At 43.4% G+C, this 19,981-nt stretch overlaps 1 protein-coding gene across 1 annotated transcript in view; it reads right to left on the bottom strand.

Moving 5' to 3' along the window:
* The window catches only part of mgat4b (alpha-1,3-mannosyl-glycoprotein 4-beta-N-acetylglucosaminyltransferase B), a 418,569-nt gene that overhangs the window by 207,096 nt on the left and 191,492 nt on the right, over positions 1-19,981 (bottom strand). The window contains exon 4 of the mRNA XM_084332017.1: positions 13,686-13,819. Coding sequence (XP_084188143.1) covers positions 13,686-13,819 — 134 coding nt within the window. The remainder of the gene's footprint in view (positions 1-13,685; positions 13,820-19,981) is intronic.

Genomic DNA, 19,981 nt, shown 5'->3' with positions numbered 1-19,981 from the left:
GATTAGGGTTTCAAGTGTTGTTGAGTGGTTTGCCAGAGCTGTTCGTTTGTGATGGTGTTTGGCCAGTAGATTCCCAGGATGTGTCGTAAGCATCTGTTTATGAAGGTTTGCAGTTTGTTTGAGGTTGCTTTTGTAGTTCTCCATGTTTCTGCTCCGTATAATAGAACTGATTTGACATTGGTGTTGAAGATGCGGAGTTTGGTCTTTGTGGAGATGTGGTTTGACTTCCATATTTGCTTCAGTATTAAAAATGCGGTTCTTGCCTTCCCTAGTCTTGCTTTGATGTCTTTGTCGCTGCCTCCGTCCTTCCCCACGATGCTTCCCAGTTATGTGAAGGTGTCCACCTCGTCCAGTGCCTCTCCGTCCAGTTGTACAGCCTCTTCTAAATTGTGGTTCATCTTCATCTCCTAAGTTTTTGCTTTATTGATGTGTAGTCCTGTGGTAGCTGCAATTGTGGCACGTTTTGTGAGTTTGGTCTGCATTTGTGTTTGTGTGTGTGAGAGGAGGACTATGTCGTCGGCCGCTTAGTGGAACAAAATGATGATTCATGGAAAATACACAGCGAAGTTTGGACGTGGAAAGTGTCTCTCCCCAGACAAGTATGGTGCTGGACAACTCAAGCCGAAAGGACGTTGCCCAGCTGATCCCCCTTCTCACAACTAAACACATTACAAAGATCGGCTCCTGGAACATTGGCACAATGTACCAAGCCGGTAAAGCCGCCTAGATAGCGTCGGAAATGAAACAGTACAACCTTTCTTTAACTCATCCAGCGCCACCGCTTAATGAGCCAGGGGGCACTAGAACGCCATCGCTTTAATCAAAGGGGAGACTGCAAGATTTGCAAGTGCTTAAAATATATCTTATATTATATCTATGGGTCTGATACACCCGTCGATTGTCAGTGAGTTGCTTCCAGTCAACATGTACAAAACAGATTGTTTTTTCATCGGTACATTTCCATTTTATACCGTTTTGAATATGAGTATGGTTTTGGTGATTCTTAGTAATCCCAGGAAAAGACAGGATAATAGCGTTTTAGTGGAATACACTAAACACGTTGTAATTTTTCGCCTGATTATCGAATCTTCCTGAAATCAACGCTAGATTATCATTATTATCCTTCCTCTGCATACATGAAATGGCCCTCGTAGCACGGCGCTCCCCCGCCACCTCCTGCACTCAACCGTAAACAGCCACACAGACACACGCCGCGGTAGAAAGAAATATCAGATCAACGCAAGATTTTATATAGAGTCCTTACCTGGTCTCTGATGTAATGCAAAAGAAATAATCCAATTATCTGATCGCTATTCCAAATGCTGCTCGTGGAGGTCCGTCCCACATTGCCCGGCATTGCATATGAATGTTAACGTTGTAAACGCGTCCTGCCAGAGTATTTAAAGCCCGCCCGCACGGCTCAGATCGGCCCAGAAAAGAAACTACACCATTTCTAATAGAGTGCAATACCGACTGGAAGGCGTAGGCGGCGGTATTTGCCCTTTTGCGAGCTCAGACCCATTCCCAATGATAACATCAGGCTGGATGGATGAAAATTAATGGATATAGCTAATAAAAGAAATAACGATTAAAACCCGACTTTTCTCATGATTGGCGCTGAATGAGTTAAAACACACACACACACACACACACACACACACACACACACACACACACACACACACACACACACACACACACACACACACACACACACACACACACACACACACACACACACACACACACACACACACATACACACACACACACACACACACACACACACACACACACACAGACAGACAGATAAATACAAAGTCATACTCCCCACAACAGGGATGCACAAAACAAATGGAAATACAGTGTGTGTATTGCTCTCTCTCACAAAACACAAATATACACACACTACACAGTAATACTCCTCACAACAAAGAGACACATAAAACGACAAGTAAGACAGAAACACACATACACACACTAATTCAAGATCACCATCAATAACATTCCAATTAACATGTAATTATGACCACCTGCTGGCTTGTCTTCTTAAATGATAAACGCTCTCCTAATTATGCTGCTTGCTACACCGCTAGTAATCACTCTCTCATTAGTGGATGTGCACTGCGTTTCATTTTTGTTTAAGTTCTGAGGATGTCAACTGCTCGGTGAACATAATATATCTAATTTATATGGTTAATCTCTCCCTCTCTGTTCTCAATATTTCAACAAGTGCGCTTTACAGGTCTTTACAGGTGAGAAGAAGAGTTTTTAAAGAGTCTTTACTATAAAGGTGCTCAGAAGAGTCTTTACTATAAAGGTGCTCAGAAGAGTATTTACAAGGTGAGAAGAAGAGTCTTTACAGGTGAGAAGAAGGGTCTTTACAGGCGAGAAGAAGAGTCTTTAGAAGAGTCTTTACAAGGTGAGAAGAAGGGTCTTTACAGGTGAGAAGAAGAGTCTTTACAGGTGAGAAGAAGAGTCTTTACAGGTGAGAAGAAGGGTCTTTACAGGTGAGAAGAAGAGTCTTTACAGGTGAGAAGAAGAGTCTTTACAGGTGAGAAGAAGAGTCTTTACAGGTGAGAAGAAGGGTCTTTACAGGCGAGAAGAAGAGTCTTTAGAAGAGTCTTTACAAGGTGAGAAGAAGGGTCTTTACAGGTGAGAAGAAGAGTCTTTACAGGTGAGAAGAAGAGTCTTTACAGGTGAGAAGAAGAGTCTTTACAGGTGAGAAGAGGAGTCTTTACAGGTGAGAAGAGGAGTCTTTACAGGTGAGAAGAAGAGTCTTTACAGGTGAGAAGAAGAGTCTTTACAGGTGAGAAGAGGAGTCTTTACAGGTGAGAAGAGGAGTCTTTACAGGTGAGAAGAGGAGTCTTTACAGGTGAGAAGAAGAGTCTTTACAGGTGAGAAGAAGAGTCTTTACAGGTGAGAAGAAGAGTGTGCAGCGTGTGGATTACGACTCAGCTTGGCCAGCTGTGAGGAAAGGACTGAACGCATGGAGATATGCAGCACAAAGCAACCCGACCCACACACCACAGTGGTTACCTATGGAAAACAGGGCAGCTGTGCAGTTTGACCACTTGACTTGGACACAAGGAAACTGAATGTGTGAGTAGAGCTGGTGGTGGTGATATTATGTTTTGTTTGTGAATTTCTTGGCACATTGTGATAAATAATAGAAATAATAGAAAACTGGGAGCAGAAAAGGGGGGAATTGGAGGGGATTTTTTTATTTTTTTTTTATTCCATAGGGTCTTTAAACCTACTGGTTCCAGTTGGCCAGTTGTCTTAATGGTTGTGTGTCTGTGTGACATTTACCCACTGTGATGGTGTCATTGTCTGCTCCTTGTCTTAATAGTTGTGTGTTTATGTGACATTTACCCACTGTACGGTGTCATTGTCTGCTCCTTGGCCTCTCTCCTACACTTTCTGCTACAACACCTGGACAAACCCCGGAAACTATGCCAGACTTTTCATTGATTTTTGCTCCGCCCTTAAACAAATCCAGTGCCATTAGGCAATTAAGAAGCTACAGCACCTCCAAGTTCCATCAGCCCACTGTCACCACGCATTATTCTCAACACCGGTGCTCCACAGGGGTGCATACTCAGTCCATCTCTCTACACCCGCTATACAAACAACTGTCAAAGTCCATCCACCACTGCACTACTACGCAGATGACACAGCCTTCCTCGCACTGCTCAATAACAACAATGACTCTCTCTCTCTCTGAGAGAAAAACTTTCTCCACCATAACATCTCAAAAATGAAAGAACGTCTCATTAGCCTCAGTTCTTCTATATCAGGGGTCGGCAATTAAGTTTGGCATGGGGCAAATTTTTTTCCAAGCCATTATATGGCGGGCCAGAACCCAAAACAATGGCTAATTTTATAAATTGATAGTGAACATTTTTTAACTCTGTGACAGACCACCTTATAACTAAGACATACATTTGTGGCAGAGGCAGAAAATGGATAAAAATAAACTAGCTGCATAGGTGGCATAATAAACTGTAAACGAGCAGTTTTTTCTACTTTCCATAATTATATATAATAAATGTTTGCACTGAACATTATACCTTTGTCTTTTTGCCATTTTATTATAAAACCAGAGACAAGCGCCTCTCTCTATCTATCTATCCTACATTACGGGCCACCAGTGCATCTATCTGATGGCCCGTTCTGTGGAGCGGACTGGACTATTGAGAAACTATAGGAATTTTCCATTGGTTCTCCCAGTCCACCTAACCTTTTCTAGCATTTCCATTGGCTATAGTGACAGACATAGATACGTATAGGATAAATAGATAGATACAGCGGATTAGATGCAGTCCAGAGAAAACAACCCATCTAGATATTTAAAGATTCTATTCTTTACTTCTGCCCACTGACGGAGAGATACACAACATTTTGAGATGACAATCTAAGCAAGTCTTTATCACAAACGGATCCAAAGATATTTAATGTTTTGCAAAACATGTCTAGTGTTGCCACCGGCAAGCCAAATAGTATTTTTTATTTAGTTAATGAATGTCTCGTTGTAATTCTTATATACCTAATGTATCACGTCTTCTTGAAGCGGATTCAGCTTTTTTTGCTCCGATTTGACTTCAGTTTAATTGCATTGTTACTGTTCACATGTGTGGTACCGTCACAGTCATATATAAGTAAAGCTAAAGTTTGAATGACTTACTGAACTTGGGTTTTAATTTCATACCACACTGCTTGTTTTCCGCACGTCGCAGCACTTTGCTCTCATCTTTCGGCTCCGGGCTGCATTTTTCGCCGATCATCCAATACATTGTTTGAAAGTTGAATTTGCTGCCTTTCGATCGTCACCACACTCAACCGATCATATGCATTTGAATTTTGTATTGTAGCGTGTATACACTGTATAGGGACGAAATGCCACTGGATTAAGTATAATATACGTTGCAGGCTATTACTAGCCTCCCAGGAATGACCCTAAACCACTCTAAAACCATACTTATATTCACCACGGTATAAAACGGGAATGTATGGATGGAAAAAATATTCCTTTTTCACATCTTGAACGATAGATACTCGATGTCAAATGGGCTATAGTATTGCATATATAGCTATAATATTTAAATAGTTATAGCCCTGCAAACAAGGTGAGCGACTCCCATGGTTTACAGCGGTGGCGGTAGCTACTACAGGATGAGGCTAATCCCCGGCGGTCAATGAGTTAAGAATAAACTAATTTACAAATTTACAACTAGCTACCCATGTGCTGAAAGACCAGTTTTAGCAAGAGCTTTGTTCGCAAAGCTTTAAATAAGTAACCTCTTAAGTTACGTGAATCCAGTCTGTGGTACAGTATATAGAGTGTCAATCCATGTCTTTGTCTCTGCTGTGTGACCCCTGTAATTAAGTGTTCCTGTAAAATCCTGTATTTTGTCACATAAACGAGAGCACACACACACATCATCATACCCCATCCCTATTAGCAATGTGTTCTTTTGGTCCATCTACAGTTCTGTGAACAGTTTGGGTACTTCCAGCTGTGCTCCAGTGAAGACAGACAGGCTGTCTGGCAGGTCTGGGCTGCTACTGAGGCTAATGAGCCTCGCACTGGTTGCTCAAATGAGACTAGGCCATAGGCATTATGGAGGAGAGGGGTTACGTTTTGTGCGTGCGTGTGTGTGTGTATGTGTGTGTGTGCATGCATGTGGATGGGTGGGTGTGGTGTCACTCTTAACCACCCTACTGACCTTTAAAACACATGCACACACACAGAGAGGGAGAGAGAGAAAGAGAGAGGGAGAGAGCTTAATGACTCACTGGTACAAGCTTGGGGGTTTAAATGGTTGAGAATCCAGATGAGAGCCCACATAAAGCCAGCACAAATATATCTGTCATGGTAGTGGGGAGTGAGACGCAATTGCGGACCAAGGGGATCTAACAGTTAACCCCAAGGGATCTAAAAGTGAACCCCAATGGGATCTAACTGTTTTTTTTAATTTTTATTATTATCTTTTTCCCCCCTCCTTTTTCCGATTTTTCTCCCATCCCACTGTTAGTCGTTATGCCAATTCCCAACCCCCTTCCTGGTTGTTGCGCACCCCCTACTGTTGGTCCGAGAGGCCGGAGACTGTCACATGCTTTCCTCCGACGCATGTGCAGCCAGCCGGCAGCCAGCCTGGCAGCTCAGATTCTCACTGGGAGAGTGTAACGTGTGGAAGGTCGCACTACCTCTCTCCAGATCCTACCCTCGCTGAGCAGGCGCCCCGACCGAACTGTAGGGGTCGCTGTCCACAACGCCCAGGACCCACCCGCCAGCTTTCCCACCCTCTAATACTGCCAATTGTATTAGTGTGAACGGCCAGCCAAGCTGGTGACGACGCCAGGAGCTGGGCTCGAACCCAGCATCTCCGGCGTTGGTGACGAACGCAATCTCCACTACGCCACCTGACCGCCCGGGATCTAACTGTTAACCCCAAGGGGATCTAAAAGTGAACACCAGGGGGATCTAAAAGTGAACCCCAAGGGGTCTAAAGTGAACCCCAGGGGGATCTAACAGTGAACCCCAAGGGTATCTAAAAGTGAACCCCAGGGGGATCTAACAGTGAACCCCAAGGGGTCTAAAGTGAACCCCAGGGGATCTAACAGTGAACCCCAGGGGGATCTAAAAGTGAACCCCAGGGGGATCTAAAAGTGAACACCAAGGGGTCTAAAGTGAACCCCAGGGGGATCTAAAAGTGAACCCCAGGGGTCTAAAGTGAACCCCAGGGGGATCTAACAGTGAACCCCAGGGGGATCTAAAAGTGAACCCCAGGGGGTCTAAAGTGAACCCCAGGGGGATCTAAAGGTGAACCCCAGGGGGATCTAAAAGTGAACTCCAAGGGGTCTAAAGTGAACCCCAGGGGGATCTAACAGTGAACCCCAAGGGGTCTAAAGTGAACCCCAGGGGGATCTATAAGTGAACTCCAAGGGGTCTAAAGTGAACCCCAGGGGGATCTAACAGTGAACCCCAAGGGGTCTAAAGTGAACCCCAGGGGGTCTAAAGTGAACCCCAGGGGGATCTATAAGTGAACTCCAAGGGGTCTAAAGTGAACCCCAGGGGGATCTAACAGTGAACCCCAAGGGGATCTAAAAGTGAACTCCAAGGGGGTCTAAAGTGAACTCCAATGGGGTCTAAAGTGAACTCCAAGGGGACAGGGGAAACACCACTCATAAAGAGCTGTAAATACACTCCTCCCTTTACTCACTGAATCTTCAACTACAAACTAAACACAGCCACAGTGTAGCTACCTAGAAAGTAAAGACCCAGTAGGAAAGCAGAGAGCAGGAACCTACTAAAGAAAATGATAAGATAAGATAAGATATTCCTTTATTGATCCCCTTGGGTAAATCCGGGGTCATAGCAGCATGGGGGAGGGGAGGTACAGATATGGGCAGGGTAATAGAAGAAAGACATAAATATAGGCAATAGGATAAAATCTGAATATACAAATATGTGTTTTTGGTAAGAGTCAGACACAGTAAGGGTTGGATCCACTAAGAATGGATTGTGTGGTGGGAATTGCACCCTTACTTACAATTCATTGTGAATTGAAAATGGGGGACCCTGATGTAAACAAGACGAAAGTCTTTCTCTGGTCTGCATCCCCTTGTATTGTACCCATTCTGCAATCTGTTAATAAAATGTTCAATCAATCAATCACCTGTGCAGGGTTTGCACGCGGATTCTGCTCCGTCTTTGCGAGCTATCCACTGCGAGGATGAGATACCAGCACAGACACGCCCCAATATGTGTGGCTTGCGGAGCAGTCTGCACTCCTGACAGCGCTGTTGGCAGTTATCAGGAAGTGAAAAATAAGCCCAAAATGAGGCACACGCCAGGCAAGATATCTCTCTGGCTTTGGACAGTCACACCTATCAAAGACACACACCATGGCAGCCGGAGGTGAGAGGACATGTTGATTGGGTGTACTATGTACTGTATGTACGTGCACACTGGCATGTAAGAGTGTATTATGTACTGTATGTACCTGCGTACTGGTGTGTGCGTGTGCGTGTGAGAGAGAGAGAGAAACGGGTTGTTTCATTCATAACAATGGAAGCGATACAATTCTGTCGGTCGCCTTGCTTAAAAAGTCGGTCGCCTGGCAAAAATCGCCCGCCTGTCATGGTTTTTGCCTTATTTCACCTTTCTGTGAGGGACAGCTGTCTATTTTTGCTTTATTTCTCCTCTCTGTGAGGGATAGCTGTCAATCCCTGTTCCATGTGGTTAATTGCCTCATGGGTCGGCAGGTGTGTGGGCTTGATTGCACCTGATGCAGTGCAGCTGTGCCTATGGCCATGTGGAGTCTATTTAAGTTTGGAGATTGCAGTGTCAACTGCTTTTTCATTTTCCTTGTGCTGGCTATACTTTTGGTCAGGCTTCTTATATTTAAGTGTAGTGCTGCCCTATTCAGCATTTAGCCTTCTTTTGTAGCTATACTCGTTTTCGTCTACTGGCTTAGTTTACACTTTATTTTATAAAGGCTGAGTCCTTTATGGTAGTGTTTTCTTTTGTTCTTTTGGAACTGCCCTTTGCACATAAACTCCCTTGGTGGAGGTTTATTGTTTTATGTTTGCAATATAAACTCTGTTTTTAGGAGTTGCCTTGTGGCTTATTTATTTTCTCTACAATACCTCTTTAATGAGTGTCGTCCTGTTTTTTTGGACATTACTTATTTTCTTGAATACTCACTTTGAGGCTTCCACCTGTAAAGGTTGTTTTGTGTTGTTTATTTTTCCCCTTCTCCTAAAACGTCTGCGTAAGCAGTTAGTGGTTATCCGTTTTACGTATAACTTTAAGAATCCCTATTATCTGCTCATGACCCACAGCCCTCACAGCCGTGTGCACTATAGACACAAAATACAAAGTAAGCAAGCTCTATACATTACGAAGTAAACAAAATACAATACGAAATGAACGGAATACTAATGGTGAAAAATACATTATGCACATATAATTGTACTATATTCTATTGTGCTATTTACTTTAGTTGATATCCCATTTAATTGTATTCAATCTCTTTATTAAATTGTAAAGCCCTGGGCCCTCATTTATCAACATTGCGTACGCACAGATATGTGCGTAACCCCATGCGTACGATCATTTCTAAGCAAAGTGTGGGACTTATCAAATTGAACTTGTGCTTGACTTTGTGCGTATATCTAAGCACAGCTCGGAGCATGCGTAGCTGACGCCCGGTGGTAGAATATGAAGCATGCATGTCTGCAACGCGGAAATAAGCTTCTGTGCATTACTTCCAACACTGGCGTGTTCAACTTCTGTATAACCCGTAATTCATTATAGTTCATTGTAAAATAGCGACAGTAGTGTAATTATAACGGGCTCACGCGCGAACAAGAGGTTTGCCTGCTTGTTTGGCACGGGGGGGGGGGGGGGGAGACGCATAACACCCACCTCCAAACACGATTAAATATTGTTTCAAATAAAAAGCGACATATTATTTTGTGTCATGTTTCCAAATAAGATTGGCCACAACGAAATGCTTTCTACTTCAATTTGTTGGTTAGAATAGATTACCTCGCTCCGTTGAAACTTCACTGAGACTAAAAGTAAAAGACAGTATTTTATTTTTTTTAGACGTGATAATAATAATAATAATAATAATAATAATAATAATAATAATAATAATAATAATAATAATAATAATAATAATAATAATAATAATAATAAATAATAATAATAATAATAATAATAATAATAATAATAATAATAATAATAATAATAATAATAATAATAATAGCTTCATTTTATATAGCGCCTTTCAAGAGACCCAAGGTCGCTTTACATAGATAGGGGGGGGGGGGGGAATAACAAAGTAATAAACATAGTGGACAGACACAACATATAAATATGATGATGGGATTCAAGTTCGCATTTTTATTGATCACATAGGCAGGCTATACATAGGCTACATGGCACGGTCCATCGTGATATTGTAGATGGATCGAGTAATAGACTGTTATTACTGTACCACCCATGTAGCTGTCAAAGCTCCATCACAAATGCAGTTATGTAAATAGAAAGGGATTCCACTCAGTGATGGGCATTTGCCTGATAAATGTCGTTGCTGTCGGGAGGAAAGGCATGCTGCATGTTTTCAATTCATTAAATAAAAAGGATACTTTTTGCAAGGGTTTATGACTGTCATACAAATAATCAACCAACTACATACTGTAACTTTTCAGTGCACGTTCTTATTTACATTGTGACAACAGCCTTGTGAGCTCCCGCACACAGACATGATGGAATTCAAGTTCATGTTTGTATTGATCACATATAGGCAGGCTACACATGGCGTATAGGCTACATCATACATGGCAGTGAGATTCATTGTTCTTGTATATGCTCTCGTATTATTGTTTATATAGGCTACCCAATACCGACATCAAAATAGATTGTATGCCTCTAGAAATCATATGCAGCAGGTCGAAAATTGACGGAAAATCCATCGCAATTTGGAATAAAATTGAGGAGAACTTTAATCCCTGGGTATTAATCGAACAAAACGGAATAAGGCAGTCATATTCCAGCACGGTCTTTATTACTTAATATGGTCTTTAAGTTAATAGATATCATATCCGACATCACCGTACGTGTACATGTCTGTCAGCCTGTCACGTATTTCTCCATAACACGCTTCCCTCGGTTTAGTCCACTTTTCCACATTTCATGGGGGTGTTCCATTACCGTATATGGTTAATTACGGGCGGTGCTATATGCAAATACTTAAAATCGTGCACGAGCGTGGAGCGTAGAACCTAATGGTATTTATCAACACGGAGGAGCGTAGGACCTGTGTACACACGGTTGATAAATCCGGATATTTCTGTGCACACATTCTAAATTATGTGCTTAAGTACTAAAATAGAACACTTTGTAAGAATTGTTGATAAATGAGGGCCCTGGGCCTGGCCTATATTTGATTTCATAATTATATTATATTCTAGTGAAGGAGAGTTATTTTTCATTTAATAATAATAATAATAATAATAATAATAATAATAATAATAATAATAATAATAATAATAATAATAATAATAATCATGATGTTGCATTACTGCTTATCAGCACGCCTATCAGAAATAAATGTTTACTGTTTGTATAAATGTTTAATGTTTACTCGGGCGGCCGGGTAGCGCAGTGGACTAAGCGTATCTCTACCACCACAGAGCCAGTGGGATCGTATCCGGCTGTGGTGCCTCCGGCTTGGTCGACCGTCCATACTAACACAATTGGCAGTGTCAGCGGGTGGGAAGCCGGCGTGGGTGGGTCCTGGTCGTGCGACAGCAACTCCTACAGTTCGGTCGGGGCGCCTGCACAGCAAGGGAAGGATCTGGGAGAGGTAGTGTGACCCTTCCACACGTTACACTCTCCCAGTGAGAGTCCGCGCTGCCAGGTGAAAAGAAGCGGTGGGCTGGCTACACATGTGTCGGAGGAAGCATGTGATAGTCTCCGCCCTCCCAGACCGACTGTAGGGGGTAGAGTGTGCAACAACCAGGAAGGGGATTGGGAATTGGCATAACGACAACATTGGGATGGGAGAAAAACGGAAAAAGGGGGGGGGGGGGGGGGATTAATACAATTTTTTTTTTAAATAAAATAAAATAAAGAAATAAATGTTTACTGTATTGATAATCTCAGAACCAAGCATTTCAAATTACCTGGTTTAGTGCTTAGCCTTATTTCTAATAGTGTGCACTGCCAGACTTGGAGCAAATCACGCCACATTGCGAAGGCTATCTCGGCCTGTGGCTTTATATTTCTTTAACAAATTATATACTGTAAAAGATCTATTTTCTGCTGTTCCAACGAAACCTCAATCAACTAAATCTGTCCATAGATTCTGGCTGTACAGGACGAAACGTATAGGATTTATTGAGCTGGCAACCAGTGTCTTTCAGTCTCAATTAAATAAAAAAGGTAATATTAAATAAAATCGAAATATTCTTTCACGGAAACGCGTGGCATTACAATGCCTGCGTCTGGCAACAACGCTGGCAGTGACGCTGGCATGATGCCTCTTTATAGCGCTTAGGGATCTGCACTTATTTACCACCACGTCTGTGAAGACGGCAGGTGTGTCGCGTTAATTGCAATTGCAATTGGCGGTGGATACCGAGCAGATTCCTCATTTAAATACGCGCCAAATGGCATCGGATGCAATGCTGACGGAACGCTTCATTTGTATTTTGTGTCTATGCCTCATTTCTGTCTTATTGTTCCACTTCCTGATATCTGCCAACAGCCTGTCAGGAGTGCAGACTGCTCCGTGAGCCAAATGCACAGGGGAGAACTCAACACGTAATGGGCGTGTCTGCGCTGGTATCTCATCCACGCAATGTCCTTTAGTGCAGTGGTTCCCAAAGTCGGGTGGGCCACGAGATGATTTCCAAAAATAAATAAAAATAAATAAAAAATAAAAACGTATTTTTTTTATCAGGCCACTGAACTAAGAAGCAGGCCAGGACAGTGTTTCTAGTTGTATTCTAAAATTCTATTCTATTGTATTCTAAAATGTGACTATATGGTTTTATATTAACTTAATAAATAAACAAAAACGAAAAATCGACTTATTTCAACGAACATTTCAAACTAAATAACAGATTATGCACATAAAACGCTGAAAACAACCGAAGCAACAATAGTATTTTAATGAGGCTATTATTATTATCATTATTATTTTGCAACAAGTTAGCCCTCTCATAAATAGCACATATAAATGAATAACTAACTTGAACTAACTTAATAGGATTGAAGTGATATTTGGCTTAAAAAAATCGGCAACATGAAAAAAAAAAAAAAAAAAAAAAAGCCTGACGATGTGCATTGGGCCGCGGCTCTCTGACGCCTTATTTTCTGGGTCCTGGCCTGAAAAGTTTGGGAACCCCTGCTTTAGTGGATAGCTCGCAAAGACGGAGCAGAATCCGAGTCCAAACCCCGCGCAGGTAAGGTTGCAATGCCCACTGCGCAATCCTTTCTGAGTGGATCCCGCCCTAAGTGGTCAGACATTCCTAATAGTTCCAGAGTTCTGCAGCCGTTTGTTCTCCAGCTGCTGGCAGCAGTCCATGCCCACGGTTGGCACAAAGGACTGGCCGAGGTTGTTGGTGGTGTGTCAGGGGGGTATGAGTCTGTGGCTAAACGTGCTCCTCATCTTGGCTAGCTCCTCATAGAGGGGGTGGGAGGGATAGCGGCCAGATTCCTTCTCATCCTCTAGTTTGAACACGGAGCTAGCCTTCCTCACCAGCTTGTTCAGTTTGTTGGTGTCCCTTGAGTTGATGTACTGTAGCCCCCCCAGTATACAATGGCAAAAGTCTGCACTAGATATAGGACTCACACACCTGATCCTCATCATGGACTCAAGGAGCCCAAACTCACTCACTCACTCACTTTCTCTCACCCTCACTCACTTTCTCTCACCCTCACACGCACACACACACACACACACACACACACACACACACACACACACACACACACACACACACACACACACACACACACACACACACACACACACACACACACACACACACACACACACACACACACACACACACACACACACACACACACACACACACACACACACACACACACACACACACACACACACACACACACACACACACACACACACACTAACCTCTGCGATGAGGACCACAATGACACAATCTTCCTTCTCGGCAGGGCTGAGCTCAGTCATTAGAGAACTCAGCGTGTCGGTCAGGTAGGAGTGGACCTCCCTCTTTACGCTGGGTACACCCATCACGATAGACACTGTGGACACACACACACACCAGGGTTGGGTATGAGTAACATCATAATTAGAAACAGTCACAATGCAATGTAATACCAAAGATTGTACACATCTATTATATTGATTGAACATTGGAGGGGAAGTGTTGGTGATGTTAATACGACAAATTTGGACGGACGGACAGACAGAGACAGACCGATAGATCAGCGATGAACTGCCTGAACTGTAGCGTATAATGTAGAATGCGTGTCAGTCAGTGCAGGCTCCAGTCATCTGGTCTATTAGGTCGGGTAGTAAAACAGTCGGGGGATGTTGTTTGAAGTAGTGTTCAAAAGGCCGGTGGTCGTTAGAGGGAACTGCACCGTGTTTCAACATACAGCGGATAACAGAAAGCGGTGACAACATGTCTTTAAGCAAGAGAACTTTGTTCACTGTTTTACATTTGTCTTGCTCACATGTGGTGATCCAGAAGCGAGAGCGTAGAGCTCTAGCAACTAGAGCGTAGAGCTATAGAAACGAGAGCTTAGAGCTCTAGAAACAAGAGCGTAGAGCTATAGAAACAAGAGCGTAGAGCTATAGAAACAAGAGCGTAGAGCTATAGAAACAAGAGCTTAGAGCTCTAGAAACAAGAGCGTAGAGCTCTAGAAACAAGAGCGTAGAGCTCTAGAAACGAGAGCGTAGAGCTCTAGAAACAAGAGCGTAGAGCTCTAGAAACGAGAGCGTAGAGCTATAGAAACAAGAGCTTAGAGCTATAGAAACAAGAGCGTAGAGCTCTAGAAACAAGAGCTTAGAGCTCTAGAAACAAGAGCGTAGAGCTCTAGAAACAAGAGCGTAGAGCTCTAGAAACGAGAGCGTAGAGCTATAGAAACAAGAGCGTAGAGCTATAGAAACAAGAGCGTAGAGCTCTAGAAACAAGAGCGTAGAGCTATAGAAACAAGAGCGTAGAGCTATAGAAACGAGAGCGTAGAGCTCTAGAAACAAGAGCGTAGAGCTCTAGAAACGAGAGCGTAGAGCTCTAGAAACAAGAGCGTAGAGCTCTAGAAACAAGAGCGTAGAGCTATAGAAACAAGAGCGTAGAGCTCTAGAAACAAGAGCGTAGAGCTATAGAAACAAGAGCGTAGAGCTATAGAAACAAGAGCGTAGAGCTATAGAAACAAGAGCGTAGAGCTATAGAAACAAGAGCGTAGAGCTCTAGAAACGAGAGCGTAGAGCTCTAGAAACGAGAGCGTAGAGCTATAGAAACAAGAGCGTAGAGCTATAGAAACAAGAGCGTAGAGCTATAGAAACAAGAACGTAGAGCTATAGAAACAAGAGCGTAGAGCTCTAGAAACAAGAGCGTAGAGCTATAGAAACAAGAGCGTAGAGCTCTAGAAACAAGAGCGTAGAGCTATAGAAACAAGAGCGTAGAGCTATAGAAACAAGAGCGTAGAGCTCTAGAAACGAGAGCGTAGAGCTCTAGAAACGAGAGCGTAGAGCTCTAGAAACGAGAGCGTAGAGCTATAGAAACGAGAGCGTAGAGCTCTAGAAACAAGAGCGTAGAGCTCTAGAAACAAGAGCGTAGAGCTCTAGAAACAAGAGCGTAGAGCTATAGAAACAAGAACGTAGAGCTCTAGAAACGAGAGCGTAGAGCTCTAGAAACGAGAGCGTAGAGCTCTAGAAACGAGAGCGTAGAGCTATAGAAACGAGAGCGTAGAGCTATAGAAACAAGAGCGTAGAGCTCTAGAAACGAGAGCGTAGAGCTCTAGAAACGAGAGCGTAGAGCTCTAGAAACGAGAGCGTAGAGCTCTAGAAACAAGAACGTAGAGCTCTAGAAACGAGAGCGTAGAGCTCTAGAAACGAGAGCGTAGAGCTCTAGAAACGAGAGCGTAGAGCTCTAGAAACGAGAACGTAGAGCTCTAGAAACGAGAGCGTAGAGCTATAGAAACAAGAGCGTAGAGCTCTAGAAACAAGAGCGTAGAGCTATAGAAACAAGAGCGTAGAGCTCTAGAAACGAGAGCGTAGAGCTCTAGAAACGAGAGCGTAGAGCTCTAGAAACGAGAGCGTAGAGCTATAGAAACGAGAGCGTAGAGCTCTAGAAACGAGAGCGTAGAGCTCTAGAAACGAGAGCGTAGAGCTCTAGAAACGAGAGCGTAGAGCTATAGAAACAAGAGCGTAGAGCTCTAGAAACAAGAGCGTAGAGCTATAGAAACAAGAGCGTAGAGCTATAGAAACAAGAGCGTAGAGCTCTAGAAACAAGAGCATAGAGCTCTAGAAACGAGAGCGTAGAGCTCTAGAAACAAGAGCATAGAGCTCTAGAAACGAGAGCGTGTTTCATGCATCACTGTTGGGTCACATCTTTTTCAGCCCAACGCAGCTCAACTCCATGGTTTAAAAGAACAAGTTCCCCTGTGCAGCTTGAGGACAAACAGAGAAGAGGAAGGCGAGTGTCACCAGGCCTCGGGGAGCCGTCTCCAGTGTCGCCAGGCCTCGGGGAGCCGTCTCCAAGCTTAAGGACAAACAGAGAAAAGGAAGGCGAGTGTCGCCAGGCCTCGGGGAGCCGTCTCCAAAGCACAAGGAAAACAACGGCTACATGAAAGCTTTCATCGCATCCGCCGCGGCGCCCCCAGATACATACAGTTGTTCAAATGGCAGGAGAGGTGTCAAGAGGGCGAAAGAACAATAACACTATGTTTTCCAAGGACTGAGTTTAAAAGAAGAGGTTGGAGTTATTTATGCAACATCTCCTCCCTTTGGACTCATTTGTAAAACAAGCTCAGTTTCCTGCGGAAAAAGACAAAGATGTGCACTTCAACAATCGGGAGTGAGCTAGTCACTCAGTAACCCAACCCTTCACGTCCGGCCAAAGGAACGGATTCATTTGACTCTTTCCAATCTTACTCCCCTCAACATCTCCCTAATATCCACTCAGTGTTGTAAAACCCCCAGTAGCACAGAGCTCCTTGTAAATGAATAAGCCTATAAATAGACATTCCAATTACTAGGGTCCCAATTACTGTGTTGGCCACTGAGTGCTACAGTACATGCAGTTACCCAGGAATCCATTTGGCTGTGGGGTTTGGTGGTCGGTGTGCAACTTAAGTTGTGTGTGCATACGGTATACATAAAAAGTGTATTTTGATGACTGGACACACAACGTACACACTCAAAAAGACATGCAAGTACATATAGTGGTACAAGGAGATGCATACACACATAACGTGTCCGTGGAAAGACTAGACTGACAGGAGATGGTAGCCCCCATCTCCAGGGAACTGGCACCATTTAAAGGGCTATCAGGAGGCCTAGTACCCCTGGGAGGGTGCACTCTAGCAGGGCTACTGGCACAGACACAGTGGGGCACACAGCCAGACTAGGGGATGTAAGGGGATTTAATGTGGGATCTAATAAGAGGGTAATTTGAAGGATCGGGGTGACGGTCTGTTCTGCCGGAAAATATTCTAATACCTATGAGATGCGTCATTACTTATGTAAACAGAGAATATGACTAAAATGTTTACAAAATTAATGTTATCTTTTAGGGCAGGGGTCGGCAAAATCAAAATAGCCATTTTGCCATCTCCTGCACAAAATAAAATTCACCTGGAGCCGCAAAACCTATTTACCCTTAAAATGAAGATAACAGTGTATAACATTTTATATATATTTATACTATATTATTATATAGAGAGGGATTGGAATTTATTCAAAAGCCTATTTCTAGTATGTACCTATTGTTATTTTTCGTTAGGTCTCAAGTGTCGGAGAGGAGACAGGCAGAAATAACAGCTGGCAACAAATCCATTCCGAATAAGAGACAACGGACCCAGTACTTTGTTGGTGGTGTGAAAATATGTCTCCAAACATTAAATATCTTTGGAACCGTTTTTTATTCATTATAACATTTAAAGTGTATCTCTGGCTGGCTGTACAGTGCGCATAGAATATGGCATATATTATTGAAATTAGTTTTCTCTGGGGCGGCTGGGTGGTGCAGCGGACATTGCGCTCGTCACCAACGCAAGAGACACCGGGTTCGAATCCGGCTGTCGGCGTTGCCTCCGGCCTGGGCCGGCCGTCATACTAACTCAATTAGCAGAGTTCGAGTGGAAGTCGATGGGTGGTAATCTGGACGTTGTGGACAGCGACTCCTACAGGTCGGTTGGGGGACACCTGTACAGCAGAGACAGGAAATGGCGGGGGTAGTGTGAGCCTCCCACACGTTACACCTCGCCAATAAGAGTCCGCGCTGGCAGGTGAAAAGATGTGACAGGCTGCCTCCTCGTGTATCGCAGGGGACACGTGATGCAAGGCTTCTATCCTCCCTACGGCCGGCGGGGGGCATATGCAAGCGGCGTTCGAGACGGGGGAGGGCAGAATTGGCACAGTGTAATTGGGATGGGAGAAAAATAGAAAGAAGAGAAGAAGTGGATAAAGAAAAATATAGTTTTCTCTAACGAACGCATCTATTTCTATATTTAATATAATTTCATATACTCCAGTGCGCCGTCAGACAGATTCGGCCATCAGACAGATGGCAGTGTGCGTAACGGAGAGAGGGGCACTTGTGGAGAGAACTAGGTTGCAGGGTTGCCCTGACGACAGGCAGCTGGACTGCCCTGACGTGACGACCCAAAGCTATGTTACCGTCACTTGCGGGGGGATTCCCCAGGCTGGCAGAGCAGTACAGACAGACAAGAGAGTGTTTTTGGACTGATTGTGACCAGGCTGCATGCACTGCCGTTTGACACCCGGGACCATGCGAGTCAGCTGAGACGGGCCATTTACAGTATGTTCTATGTAGGCTATATTGTTGCAAAATAATCATAATAATAGCCTCATTGAAAATACTCTTGTTACTTAGTACAGTTGGTTATTTTCAATGTTTTATGCGCTTATGCGTTATTTAGTTGGACATCTTTCTCTAGCTCATGAGATGTTAAAGCCCATGTGTTGAAGCGAATTAACAGACAAAACCATTAAAGGTTAGAACATTATGACAAAGTAGGCTACAACTCAAAGCAGACTAAAGTCAGTAGACAAACAGAGTGAGACAGACAAAGATTCACTCTAGGCAGCAGGAAATGGCAGAGAGAGAGAGACACTTTCACTTAGTTGTAGCTGCTATCATGATGTCATTCCATCAGGAAGCAACCTGACTGGATACAAATTAGTTGCCGGTACTTGTGATACTAACATAGTCTAATGCACATGTTAGTGATACTAACATAGTCTAATAAACATGCTGGTGATACTAACATAGTCTAATGCACATGTTGGTGATACTAACATAGTCTAATAAACATGTTGGTGATACTAACATAGTCTAATAAACATGTTGGTGATACTAACATAGTCTAATGCACATGTTGGTGATACTAACATAGTCTAATAAACATGTTGGTGATACTAACATAGTCTAATGCACATGTTGGTGATACTAACATAGTCTAATCAACATGTTGGTAATACTAACATAGTCTAATGCACATGTTAGTGATACTAACATAGTGTAATAAACATGTTTGTAGCTAAGGGGCTACACAACCCTGACTGTATTGAGATATGTTAGATTAAACCACTACTAAAGAATATTAATTTAGCCAGACAGTACAGTTACTCAAAATGGCGGACACTCCATTAACTGCGCGGGGACAGGGATGCAAGTTGAACAAGCATCAGTTTAATGTTAATAGTAAACATACATAGTATATATCACGGTTCTCCTTTAATAATAGAATGTCAGTGCAACAAAGTCAGCGGTAACGATAGTTCCTATACTACGGATACTCGACCGGTGGAGCTCTGAATGGAGTGAGACGAAGCGAGGCGGTACAGGGAAAAGCAAGATGGTGGCTGGAGACGGTTGGTTCTCTCTAGAGCTCCTGCTCCAGAGAAACTGTAGACTGGTGGGATAATCCTGTCGTCGCTGGGAGAAGGGGTCTCGTACGGAACCGGTCCTTGTATTCCTAGCGCCCGATGGCAGGGTTAATAGCTATTAATCCAAAAGCCCGTTGGCATAGATGATAGCTAGTTAGCTCCGTTTGTACGTGAAGCTAACCCGCAGGCGGTCTCCAATGAGTAGTTATATCCAAACGTCGCTGGGTTTAACTATAAGTCTCTCCGCGTTACTTCGCTTACACAAGTCACTATACTGTGCCAATAATGGCTCGACAATATTATAGTGGTATCTAATTAGCCCTGTG

This window comes from Notolepis coatsorum, assembly GCF_963971535.1.
Source record: "Notolepis coatsorum genome assembly, chromosome: 16".
In the NCBI taxonomy this organism is placed as follows: Eukaryota; Metazoa; Chordata; class Actinopteri; order Aulopiformes; family Paralepididae; genus Notolepis; species Notolepis coatsorum.
This window is presented reverse-complemented; position numbering and strand designations above follow the sequence as displayed.